Source organism: Littorina saxatilis, linkage group LG5 (assembly GCF_037325665.1).
Source record: "Littorina saxatilis isolate snail1 linkage group LG5, US_GU_Lsax_2.0, whole genome shotgun sequence".
NCBI classification, from domain to species: Eukaryota; Metazoa; Mollusca; class Gastropoda; order Littorinimorpha; family Littorinidae; genus Littorina; species Littorina saxatilis.
Window position 1 is genome coordinate 24514754 of NC_090249.1, and position 13481 is coordinate 24528234.

General features: G+C 43.7%; 2 protein-coding genes across 2 annotated transcripts in view; both read left to right on the forward strand.

Moving 5' to 3' along the window:
* Positions 1-113: 113 nt before the first annotated feature.
* Positions 114-4596, forward strand: LOC138966641 (U6 snRNA-associated Sm-like protein LSm4). Its single transcript, XM_070338933.1, has 5 exons — positions 114-188; positions 1747-1788; positions 2926-3024; positions 3327-3501; positions 3825-4596. The coding sequence occupies exons 1-5, from the start codon at positions 186-188 to the stop codon at positions 3932-3934; spliced, it is 429 nt and encodes a 142-aa protein (XP_070195034.1). The 5' UTR covers positions 114-185; the 3' UTR covers positions 3935-4596.
* A 1835-nt stretch (positions 4597-6431) lies between these two features.
* The window catches only part of LOC138966642 (RNA helicase aquarius-like), a 49872-nt gene continuing 42822 nt past the window's right edge, over positions 6432-13481 (forward strand). Inside the window, exons 1-3 of the mRNA XM_070338934.1 lie at positions 6432-6542; positions 8039-8134; positions 8479-8538. Of these exons, the coding sequence (XP_070195035.1) occupies positions 8042-8134; positions 8479-8538 (153 nt within the window). The 5' untranslated portion in view covers positions 6432-6542; positions 8039-8041. The remainder of the gene's footprint in view (positions 6543-8038; positions 8135-8478; positions 8539-13481) is intronic.

Genomic DNA, 13481 nt, shown 5'->3' on the forward strand with positions numbered 1-13481 from the left:
TTAACTTAATAAACCCTTTTCGATAATTCACAGCTTAAATGTTTTCTTAAATGTAATTTTTAAAACTGTTTGTTGCTTTATATAAAAGTTTGACCTTTTTAGACATTTTACAGCAACCCGACTTGTTTTCGATGGTGCGCACACTTTTTGTTTGGATTGGAAGTGCAAATTTTTGAGAAAAGAAAATGGTAAGATGGCAGAAGGAGATGAACACATTTTTGTTTTTTATTATTGGAAAGGGATTCAGCGATGATATTATATGAAAACATAAACAAATGATGAATGAAGCTGTTTCGGTATGAAGTAATCTCAGTTCGAAAATGTGTGTGTGGTGTGTATTACTATTATGTGTTACTGTTAGTGACTGTGTGCGTTTCTGTTAGTGTTACTGTAAGTGTGTGTGTGTGTGTGTGTGTGTGTGTGAGAGAGAGAGAGAGAGATAGGGAATAGAGAGAGAGGGAATAGAGAGAGAGAGAGAGAGGGAATGAGAGAGCTTGAGAGCTTTATTAACGAGGATAATGCATAAACAAGGGAATAGATAACAGCTGTGTGATGGCATGTGTGCATGTTTGTGAGTTCATAGCTTTTTCAAAGCAGAGCCATGGGAAGACCATTCAAATAGCTGGTTACAATTACTTCAAATTACACATTGATAGGCTTGCATTTTAAACTTCGAGGTTAGCAATAACAGTGGCTCCGCTTGATTGGGATTCAAAGCGGGCGACCAGGCGATCGCCCGCCACGTGACGCGGGCGATTTGATCTAAAGTACCAATCAAGCGCAATCGGGCCATAAACATGGCTGCCAATTTGTTGCTGTTGGACGAGTTGTTCTTTAGTGATGATAGTGATGCGGAGTATGCCTACAATATGGAGTGTGAATGCTTGGAAGTCACACATATATATTGGAAGTCACACATAATTATGTTTGATCTCCGGTTGAAATGGTTTGCAAGATATTGACCAATTGAAGGGACTGGCTGACTGGTCAAAAGCCTCGAATCTTGTGATCTTGTCATTTGACAAGTCATCTGCATGGAATCGTCATCGATTCACATTCAACTTCACTTGAAATTACTTCAATGAATCCTATCTAAGCCCCAAAACACACTTTAAACAATCACGAGTACTTAGATTCAACCCAATAATTAAGCACAGAAGCGTGAACACGGCCTGAAGGTACAACTTTCTCTTCAGAAGTAAAAGATTCACTTACTTTCCACCCGTGGCGGCCATTTTGATCTCGCATCAGCCGATGTGTTTTGGTCGGGCGAGGCGGGCTAGCCCGCCGGCTTAAGCCGGTTGATGACCCGATTGTACTTGATTGAAAATACTTCACCCGGGCGCACCCGGGCGATCGCCCGGATTCCAATCAAGCGGAGCCATGGTCAAGTGACACTGACCAAAGCCTCATTGAAGTCTTTGAGCACCAGGCCATCTGCAATTTAGCCTGGACACTTTTGATCATAACTGGTACCACTGGACAGTAAATGTGCTTTAGATCGACTTCCTAAAGTCAAATTTGCCAGAAAAATTCTCAAAAATGGCATGGAGAATAGCATATATCCATATATATATGGTTAAGTTTTGAAAGTCCATATCAACAGCTTCTTTCCCTGTAAATTATTTTTTATTTCGGAACAAGTGTTTCCATTGTTGGGTTTGGTACATCTATCAAGAAGCACAATACGGTCTGTCACTAAACAAAATTGCTGTGAAACTAAAATTGTCTTTTATTCTGTTTCAGTTACCTTTGTCTCTTTTGCGGACAGCTGTCAACCATCCTATGGTGAGTTTACTTCATCATTTATGTTGAAATCGTGTATGCTTTAAATTGATTGAGATCATTATTGGCATCTGTGTTTCAGTCCACATGGTTTCTTTAGTTATCAAAATAAACAAAGCAGGTTCAGGGCTCTTGTGAACAAGAGATCCAGTTCTCAATGTTGTAAAAATTTGTGTTGTGCGTTTGTGTGTCTTTCGCTTCCTTTTTACATACCTTAAAAATTTGTTCATGAAATGTGCATTCAAAACTTTTGTGACTTAAAAAAAGAAAAACAAATTTGAATCACAAAAGTGATACGTACTGTATCCAAAAATGTATAGTTTTGTTGTGTTTGATTGGGAATTTGCTTTAAAATGAAGAAACCCATTAAATAGCCACTTTCCTTATTTTTGGAAAAAGACTTAAAATTATCATTCCCCTAGTCCTTAACGTTTTTTTTTATTAAAAAGAAAAAAGTTTTATTGTGTTTGACCTTGAAAATATGCTCCAAAAAAATAAAACACTTGAATGGAAATCCCGCTTTCACTTTCAACTTCGAGTTTGGAACACACAAATGACGTCAGCATGAAACTTAAAGGCGAAAGACAATATGTCATTTTTCTACGTTCTTTCTCGGGCTTGATACAGCTTTTGTCTCAAAGTTTTTCTTTCTTTCTTATATTCATGGCTTCTCTCTCTCTCTCTCTCTCTCTCTCTCTCTCTCTCTCTCTCTCTCTCTCTCTCTCTCTCTCTCTCTTTCTTTCTTTCTCTTTTTCAGTCTCTCCGTCTATGTCTGTGTGTCTCTCTCTGTGTTTCCCTCTCTATCTCTCTCTGAAGGTCTGCGTCTGTCTCTCGCTTTCTTTCTGTACCCTTGTTAATAGGAAGATGAGAGAGAGAACTGGATTCATGGATTTCAGTACTTTTGCTTGACTGAATGGTTAATCACGCTTCAGCGAATTTGTTTGTGCAGGAGTTAGGCATTTATGGTGCCAGGGTGGATTTGGGTTTTAAAATTAATGAAGATTAGAAGGAGTGTATGTGTTCTTGGTTTGTTTGTGAGTGTTAGTTTCTGCTGATTTGATTGATTTTGGAAACTCGGTGTGCTTTATACTGAACCGTCTTGAAAAGTATAGTCTTTTACGGCCTGTCATTTGCTTTCAGCTGGTGGAGCTGAAGAATGGAGAGACGTACAACGGCCATCTTGTTAGTTGTGATAACTGGATGAACATCAACCTCAGAGAGGTCATCTGTACATCAAGGGTAAGTGACACAAGAGCATTTCAAGCTGTGATGCATCTAGAGATGGTGGAAAACTGAAATGGCTGAGTGACTCTATGGCCTTGCCATACTTTTTGAAGGCAAACAGAAGGATGTAATGTAACGATCTAAGACCAACAAAAAAGAACAAATCCTTTGCATCAGTATTTGACTGACACTGTGACAGAGAACGTTTTGTCCATAAAATTCAGAAGGACAGTAACCTTTCGGCAGAAAGCCTCTTATTGGAATCTGTTCAAGCGCAAGTCTAATTTCTAATTCATTTGTTCCGTCTGCTCCTGCAGGATGGAGACAGATTTTGGAAGATGCCAGAGTGCTACATCCGCGGAAGCACCATAAAGTACCTGCGAATTCCTGACGAGGTCATCGACATGGTGAAGGAAGAGGTCGTCCAGAAGTCAAAGGGCAGAGGTGACTTCAAGTCACGAGGGGGAGGCAACCAGCGTGGAAGGGGAAGAGGTACACGTGATTATGACTATGCATGAAGTAGTTAGTTCTATTGAAACTGATTTACCTTCAGCTTGAAGAAAAAAATAGTTATCTGAATTGATGTTTACTCTGCTGTGGATTCTTGGTAATTGCTGGTTCTTACAGTCAGAAAAATATTTCTATGCACTGATCTTTGCGTGATCTCTTACTAAGTGGTACATTTTAATTTGATTCATTTAACACTGTGTCAGTTTGTTTCGATGCTGTAATTAGAATAGATTTCTCTTCTTTAGGTACGTCTTTGCGTATTATCCAACATCTATTTTGATTTGTGAAAATTGTGTTTGTTTCAGGAGCTTTCCAGGCTGGTGGTCGAGGAGGAGGTCGCGGGGGAGGCCGTGGTGGTGGTGGTGGCGGCGATCGTGGTGGTCAGCAAAGACCAGGGAAAACAAGGGGGCAGTAGACTACCAGATGAAACTTTTCACTCGTCATCTTTTATTTTCATTCATCAACACGTGTCGGATATATTGAATGAGGACTTTGTGCTGTAGCTGACTGTTTCACCAAAGTTGCAAGGACACAGGCTCAGCAAGATTGTTCTATCTCTTCTGAATGGCAAGAATCAGTGGTGAAAGTAGCTCTGTGACTTCTTTGGTTTGACTTTGCTTATTGGTCACCTCTCTCTGCATAACTGAAGTTGAACAGTTGTAGAAAGCACTGTTCTCTGTGTCCATGATAATGATGTTAAGATCTGTGAGAAAGAAACGCCTTGTTTGTGTGCTGTGTGTGTGCTGTATACATGTGTGTGTGTGTGTGTGTGTGTGTGGATACATCTGTGTATACAATTTAATTTGATTTCATGGTCGTACAATGTATTTCATTTGTATGTGCTTCATTGAAACCATCACATGGAGTTTTCTACACCCATGTTAGTTGCAGTTCTTTTTCTTTTTTATAGAGTTCAGAGCATGAGGTGAAGCTCTCTACAACAGGCACATCTTATCACAAAAAGAAGAATGTTTTGTTGTTGAAGGAAGGATTTTCTGGGTCATGATGTGTAGTGATGTTTATAAAGCTCATGATACAAGTGTTGTTTTGGGAGCAGAAATAAACATTCTGATGACAGCATTTGACTTTGTTTTTCACTCAAATGAATGCAGGAAGTTTTTCCAGAGTGATTTGAGTTAAAACTTGACTAAATGTAAAAATGAAACGTTTTGGCTGCTTTTTTTTTTAAAGGCACAGTAAGCCTCCCGTAAACCATCACAGAGCTCCCCGAGCGTCTAAATACAGTACAAGCATACTTCCATTTGAACGCTCACCGAACGGGAACATCCTGGCTGCTTTCTGTCGAGCGTGAGACGTTTTCCAAGAATTTATTTTCGTAGACTTGTTCCGTTAACAACAACGGCGCCTCGTTTTTGCGCTAGACCTAACTTTTAAAATCTAAATAATAAATTGACAGCTTGTTACACAAACATTCTTTAATCATAAAAGAATTCGTTTTTCATCAAGACAAGATCAGAACAATTCGAAGTTGTGAAAGTTTAAAAAAAGAAAAGCCCGGAAGCAGGGTCACGCAAGGGTCGTAGCAGACGACGGCCGGTTTATCAGTGCAAATCGCCGTTCCTCTCAACAGTCAAAAGCCATCGCTAGAGTTCTTGTGAACCACAGCCGTTGTTTCGTGCATAAAAAAACGTGCTATTGTAGATAAGCTCACGTCGAGTCGCATTCAAATGACTAACTATGACGACTGCATTGTGAAAAGGGAAAACTGGATCACACGGGTTCACGATGGCTCAGGGGTAAGATAAACCACGCAAAAATAAATTCTTTGAAAATTGTTCGCTCTTTACGGAGGGCACCTAGGATGTTCTCAATTGGTGAGTGTTTAAATGAAAGGGTGTTTGTACTGTGTGTAAAAGCCTGACCGTATCTGTGATGGTTTACGGGAGGCTTACTCTGCCTTTAAGAGACAGCAGTTATCACTTAGCTGAGCGTCTTTTGAAAGTTGCTGACTCCCTCCACACATTTACAACACTTCAAAGCCTGTGAATGGTCTTGTGGCTTTTTCCCCTGCATTTTTGTCAGAGCATATAAGGTAGAATTTATTTGACACAATCAGCATAAAGCCTAATCATTTCTTGATTAATTGCCAAATTCATTGCAAATAAAGCAGAACTATTTACCTACAATAATTTAGATTTTGATCCCCAAAATTAGGTGGTACTTCTGCCTCACTTGAAGATAATTCTTATATTGTGTTATAAATTGATCCCTGGTTATTAGGAACTGAGAAAAGTATGATAGCGAGTCCTCTGACAGAGGTTTTGGAATTAATTATTTAAGTAGTTAACTGTGAGTGTGAAGGATATTTTTTAGGATCTGGTATGAAACGAAGCTTCCTTTGTTTTCCACTGCGATTGCCAATCATTCTTCCACAGAAATTATATATACTTCGGTAATAACGTTCAATTTCAGTCTCCCACAATTTTGAAGTAAGATAAAGAGAGAAGGAAACTAGCTACCTCCAACTGATTTTGCAAAACCTGCTATTGTAAGCATAACAAGTAATTTTAGATACCTTTGTTCATTCCGTGACTTCAAAGGTATCTGAAATTACTTGTTATGCTTACAATTGCAGGTTTTGCAAAATCAGTTGGAGGCTTAAAATTAAATGCCACGGAATTGTGAGCTATGGATTTACAACGCTAAAGTTCAAGATTACCGCTAAACATAATAATGTGATGACATGAAAATACTCGTAAATAAATTTTACTACCCTGATGAACCTCTTCTATCTCTCTCTCTTTCTCTTTCTTTCTCTCTCTCTCTCTCTCTCTCTCTCTCTCTCTCTCTCTGTGTTTCTCTCTCTCTCACACACACACACACACACACTCATAAAGTCATCATATTCTTTTTCCTGTAAATGTGGGTGTTTAGTCAATTCCGCAGCCAGAAAGGGTTCTGCTTCCGGTTACGACATGTGCAGTTCGTCGGCCTAATGCCACTAATGGAAAGTTGAAAGTAGCACAAAACTACAACGTATCGCGAAAGTCTCGGAGCGAAAGGTAGTTATTAAGATGTCAACGGGTGTATTAAGTGAAACATTTTCAGTTTACAATTTCATTTATGTTGTAGTGTTGAAATTGCAAGAATAAAATCGAGGGTTCTGAGTCTCTGATTGAGAAAGAAAATGAAAACACTACAGTTTGAAAAAAATTGGATCGATTTGTCCATCTTCACCACTTCGACAGACTGTATAAGTACTCAGTGTAAAATAACTGCTATACTTCAAATTGCTCGGCATTGTCTTCATAATGTGGGATACTATCGCCAGAAAAAAACATGCGGCGATAGGCGATTCGTCAGCCGGGCAATGTTTATCACACCTAAACTTCTTTTGTTCATACTGATTACTTCCTCGCCCCTGCTAAGTACTGCTGTTCAACTTTAGACACCCCCCCCCCCCCCCATTGTATTGCACTCATGGAATCTATTATCTAATTTTTGATGAAAAATAAAGTCTGAAGTTTTGGGTAATATTAATAACTATATATTAATTATTTTATTATTATGGCCGATATATTATTTTAATATGACGCTTTACGTTTAACTTACACCTCCTTTAATAATGTAACAAATAACATACATAAAACGGGCAACAAATGATCGAATAATGTAGTTGCATGCGTTTTTGTTTTGTCGAAGCTGATGGATGCATGCAGTCCTCCTTTTGTCTGTTGCATCAAAGTGTGAATGACTGAATCTATCAGTCTGGTATTATGTGACGGTGAAGATTTCTGAAAAGATCCAGCAATTTGGATGATGTTTTTTAACTTACAAATGAACATAAATGTGTGTATGTGTGAGAGAGAGCGAGAGCGAGAGAGAGAATGTGTCAGTATACTTATAAAGTAGGTGTGAGTCATGGTCATGTATAATTTTTCATGTAGTGGGATTTTTTTTTTAATGTCTGTGCTTTGTAAGTACCATGTGTGCATACGGTCCCGAAAATAAATGTTTGTTTCCAATAACAAGGGGGAAAAAATTGGGTCGATAAGTCGATTACTTTTTTGTTGTTGATTGAAGTTTGTTTAAATAGAAACAGCGCCATGTAGCTTTTGGGGGGCCAGAAATCATGTGAGCTGTGTCGGAAAAGAGTACCTTTCCTTGTAAAGTCTGCAAAATCTTCAGGGGTCGAAAAAAGTGAAAGTTCTTGGGTCAGGAGTCACCACAGATCTCTATTTGAGATGCATGGGCTAATTAAAATTCCAGAATCACAGCAAAACCAAACAGATAGTAGTATCCCCAACGTAAAGTGGCCAACCGGATAACGCCGTCAAAGAGGTGTAACAATATCCACTGCCTTTTCAATTGCACCCACAGCAATTTCTTGCAGCCTGTTAAGGGAGAGTTCCAGTCTGTGGAGGTCCTTGAAACCGGTGTTAGACACTAACCCATGGTTCCTTCCATGAAGTTGAAATTAAAAATAACAAACAACTTCACAGGGGTGTTGTGATTGTGACATGTATGTGAGTCATAATTAAGACAATGTTTATTTCAGAAAATGGCGTCTAAAGAGTCCAAGGCAAAGCCAAAGGGTAAAAAGAACACGTCAGCTGTCACAGTTGAACAGATCCAGGAGGACAGACTGACACAGGTGTGTGTGTGTGTCTATGGTGTTTTTTTCTCTCTATGTGTGTGTGTGTGCGCGCACTAGTAACTGTAAGTGTGTGAGTCAGATGGAGAGAAATTCAGAAAAGGCTGGATGTGTTTGTTGTTGATATTATATACTTTTGGAAAACTGAACACAATAATTTTAGCCATTATATCTACTGTTTATGTACCTCTCACAAGTAAGTCAGTGCCCTCAAACTGAATAACACCTTAAGTGACTAATTTAATACCATGCATATTCATAATGTAATAACTAATATTCTGTCACATCAAATGTTTAGCATTAGATTTGAATGGCTTATCTTTTTATAATCTTTTACATTTCAGCTTGCCAATGAGTTTTGGTCAGATCCTGCACTGAGGCAAAACAAGCCTTTTAACTCACAGGTATGTCAGATTTGCATTTTTATGTTAGAATTTTGTCTTTTAGTTGTGCTCAAACTTTCTGCAGAGCACCATCTAGTTCTATAATACATATGAACATGTGAACAACATAATGCTCAATAGACATGCAAAGAAGAAGTGTACATGTATACCCAGGAAGATATAGTATTAACAAAAAACAATATGAGCAGAAATGCAAACCTTGTGGTTTAAAAAAAAAAAGCACAAGATTGAATAATTTATGGAACATGTAATAAATGACATACTAACTAACCATTCATAAAACTTTGCCCTGTTGGTATTTTAAACTAAACTGAACAAAAAGACAAATGATAATGACAACATGAAATCTTGGCTTAGAAGTTAGAGATGGCAGCAGCAAATGATCAACATAAGCTTTTGGGGAAAATTAGATACAATTTAATAAACAAGCCCAATGGTTGCCAAGGATTCTTGAAACCTACCACCAGCCACACCACAGAGTGATGCAACAACAGCCATGTTTCTCTGATTTTGTGAGAATTCTTTTCTTAATACCAAATTATAATTACATATTCTTACGCCGAATCACATAATTTGCATTGACCCACTTCGATGCTTAGGTTATGATAAAAGCTACCCCGTCTAGGTATAAGGGGAGCAACCCCAACTAAAAAAGTGACTGCACCAGCATGACTGGCACCCTGGGTTACGTCCCATGCAGCACACTACGTCATCAATGGTGCTGGTCACGTGATACCCCTTCAATCGACTACTATCACTCAAGGGTGACGGTTGTGTTCGCTTTTGCTCTGGCTGGTTTTGTGTCTACGGCACCCACCGGCCTCGGCCCCCGTCTACTTCTTGCTGGCTTGCAGCTGGTGAGATCGTTCATTTTTTCTTGTATGTTTTATTGTTTCTGCTGTGAATTTCGCATGTCCGTTGGACTCTGAAGTTTTCAGCAGTTGTTTGGCTTCCTCACGGTCGCCATTTGCATTAGCACGTTGTCTGGCTTCTGTTGTTTTAGCCGTGTTCGGTCTATTAACGCTGTTGTAGCTTGCTTTGTAGCTGCCGTCGGTAGCTTTTACGTATGTGCTTATCTATTTGCTTGCTTGCTTCTGAAATGTTTGTGTCTGTACGGACTTTATTATTTTCAGACTTGTGGCTTCCTCCTGGTCGCCATTTTTAGCTAGCATGTTGTTGTTATGTTGATTTTTCGTCCGTACTCGGACGCTTAACTCTTCGTATAGCTAGTTGTTTAGCTGCCTTTGGTAGCTCCTAAACTGGTTTTAGCTGCCCTCTTTGCTGGCTTCTGAAAGGTTGGCGTCCTTTCGGACTTTGCTAGTTTCAGTTGTTTGATTATTTTTCTCTCGGTGCTTACATGGCCGTTAATGAGAATTAGAGGGAGCTAAGGCCGAGGGTTAGGGCTTGGGCCCTGCTAGGCTCTATCCCTCAGCAGCCTCTTATTTTGAAGAACTCCGTTGTTGTTCATGTTGGCACAATTTTAGGCAATTTTTTTACGTTGTTCTGTGCCGTTTTTTATGTTACGGACGTTTGGCCGTCTGGCTCTCTGCCGTCCGTTTTGGCCTCTAAGGCTGTCGTTTTACGTCTGTTTCGGCTCCAGAGTCTAGGGCTCTGGGGTCTGCACTTATCTTTTGCTTATTTCCAGAAATAGTTTCCCTCGTTCGCGAGGTTTGCCGCGGCGGACTTCGTCGCCAGCTCTGCCCCCCGCCTGGGGGTTAGGCGACGTTCTCTCCTTCAGACTCGGGGTCTTCTCCGGACCAGGCTGCTGTCCACCGCGATGTTTCTGGACGGTCCCTTGGGGATCTTCTTCTCCTCTTCCTGGCCGGCATTTGTTGCCTTCCGCTTGCGGTAGCGCAACAGTGCATGTCCCTCCGGGGATCCGGCCACATCAAGGTTGGTGTCTGCAGCAGCCGTTTACGGCAGCTGCACTTCCGGTTTCCGGAATCGGATGTTCTCCTGCTAGTGAGCGACTTGCGTTCACGTCGGGTCAGAACCTCTCCGTACTCCAGCAGTCGGTTCCGACAGCTGGGCTTTCTGCTTTGGCAGGAAGTAGGGGTTCACCGTCTAGTGAGCGACTTGCGTTCACGTCCGGACCGAACCCCGCCTTACACCAGCAGTTGTACGCGACAGCTGGGCTTCCGGCTCCGGTCGGAAGCAGTGGTTCTTCCGCTCGTGCGCAGCCTGCTGTCACGTCCGGTGCGTCCCACATCTTACGTCAGCAGTCGTCCGCGACAGCTGCTTCCGGCTCAGGCCGGAAGTAAAAGGCTCACTGGCTAGTGTTCGGACTACGTTCACGTCCGGTTTGAGCCTTGCCTTACGTCAGCAGTCGTCCGCGGCAGCTGCGCTTCCGGTTCCGGCCGGAAGTGTAGGTTCACCGGTAGTGCACAGGCTGCTGTCACGTCCGGTTTGGGCCTTACCCTACGTCAGCAGTCGTCAGCGTCAGCTGGGCTTCCGGTTCCGGCCGGAAGTGTAGGTTCACTGGTTAGTGCTCAGGTTGCTGGCACTTCTGGTTCGAGCCTTTACCTACTTCAGCAGTCGTCCGCGACAGCGCCGCTTCCGGTTACGGCCGGAAGCGTAGGTTCACTGGTTAGTGTACAGACTGCTGTCACGTCCGGTTTCGAGCCTTGCCCTACGGCAGCAGTCGTACGCGACGGCTGTGCTTCCAGTTCCGGCTGGAAGTATCGGTTCACTGGTTAGTGCACAGGCTACTGGCACGTTCAGTTCGAACCTTGCCTTACGGCGGTGGTCGTACGCGACCTCTGCGCTTCTGGCTGCGGACGGAAGTGTGAGCTCACCGGTTAGTGCACAGGCTGCTGTCACTTCTGGTTCGAGCTTGCCCTACTTCAGCAGTCGTCCGCGACAGCTTTGCGTCTGGTTCCGGCTGGAAGCGTAGGTTCTCTGGTTAGTGCACAGACTATGGTCACGTTCGGTTTGAACCTTGCCTTATGTCGGCGATCGTACGCGACCTCTGCGCTTCTGGCTCCGGCCGGAAGTGGGGGCTCACTGGATAGTGGACCTGCTATGGTCCCATCTGGTTTGAGTCTGGTTTTTTCGTCAGCAGTGCCCTTTGGGCTTGCAGGCTCCCTGCCTCAGGCGGATTAGCAGCTACCACACACTTCGGTAGTGGGTTCTGCCGTTCTCCTCACTTCCTGTGCCTTTGGTCTTCGACGCCTCTCATCCTCCTCTTAGTCAGGGGTGAAGTTTGGCCGTTGACTTGCAGGAAAGGGGCTTCAGGCTCCGGCCTTCCCAGCTTCGGGACATTAGCGGCTCAGAGGAGGTTGCCTTTGCCCAAGATGTCCCGGAATTTGCTGTCGTCTTTTGCCCCTCTGCGTGCACCTTTGCCGGTCACGCCGGAACTTCTTCTTTGGGGAACGTTTCGAGTCCCCTGCTCTCTGAGCAGACTCTCTTCCCCTCTGAGGAAGTGGGCAGACAGCTTTTGGAACTTGCTTCCATCTCGGAGACACTCCTTTTCGGAGTTCTTTGCGCCCTTTTCGCTCAGTTAAGAGCAGGACGCAGGGGATGCTTTCTCCACCTTTGCTAGGGCGAATTTAGAACGGAGAAGGCCTTCCTCTCTGCACAATGCCCATACGGTCATGTACAGACGGGACTTGTTCCTCGCCCATTCCTAGTTTGTGAGGAATCATTGAGACACCCTTCGTTCTTCACCCTTGGTGGATGGGTCTCTCTTCGGCCTCCTGGCCTCTAAGGCCTCCTGGCCTTCAAGTCCTCCTGGTCTCTGAAGCCTCCTGGTCTCTTAGGCCTCCTGGCCCCCAAGGCCTCCTGGCCTCCAAGGCCTCCAAGGCCTCCTGGCCTCTTAGGCCTCCTGGCCTCTAAGGTCTCCTGGCTTCCAAGGCCTCCTGGCCTCTAAGGTCTCCAAGGCCTCCTGGCCTCCAAGGCCTCCTGGCCTCCAAGGCCTCTAAGGCCTCCTGGCCTCTAAGGTCTCCTGGCTTCCAAGGCCTCCTGGCCTCCTGGCCTCTAAGGTCTCCTGGCTTCCAAGGCCTCCTGGCCTCCTGGCCTCCAAGGCCTCCGGGCCTCTAAGGCCTCCTGGCCTCTAAGGTCTCCTGGCTTCCAAGGCCTCCCTGGCCTCCTGGCCTCCAAGGAGATAAAGATTTGTAGGGACCTTCAGGTCTCTTCTTTTGCTCTTCAAGCTTTGAAGCAGCAAAACGGGCTCTACCTAAGCAGACTCAGCTTTTTCAGGCTAAGTCCTCAGCTCAGGTTTATCCGGAGAGGTTCTTCCTTTCACAGACGTCTTAGTCTGTGTTTTTTGGGAACAACAGCCGGCATTAGGGCATCCGGGTTTTTTAGCCTCGGCTGGTGCAACAGCCATTTCTTCCGTTGGTGGTGGTGGTTATTGTTTGCTCTTTTGGACTCGGTCCTTGTGGGTCTTTCGCCGATTTAGACTCTGTCTTTCTCTAGCGATCGGACTTGTTCTGGTGTTTCGTCCAAACTTAAGGTTTACTTGAGTTGGCCTCGGAAGTTACATTCAGATTTTACTGAGTTTGCATTGGTTTTAGCAATGCATGGTGAGGGGTCATTCTTGTGGCCTATCACTTTTCTCAGCTTTATTGGCTAACCCTCCCCTTTCGGTGGAGGTCTAGTTAATTTCCTGGTTTCTTGGTGCGGGCTTTCAGCCCAGCATCTTTGATGGCAGGTCTACGGGCGTTCCGGCTCTCAGCCTTAGCCCGTGTAATAGTCTCCTGCCTGGCATGGGCGACTACGGTCTCCGTGTCTCTAGAATTTGTGTCTTCCTCTTCTCCCTCATCCTGCCATGAGGCGAGTCGGGTCGACTTCCGGTGGGGTGGGTTGCCTGTTACGGTCACCCTTCTACCACTTGCAACTATTACGGTCTCTTGCCTGTTGTGTTCCGTGTCTGATTCTCGGTTCTGAGGTATCAGACGTGTTTGGTTTTTCAGCCAGACTCAGGAATTTTCTGGGCTCGGTCG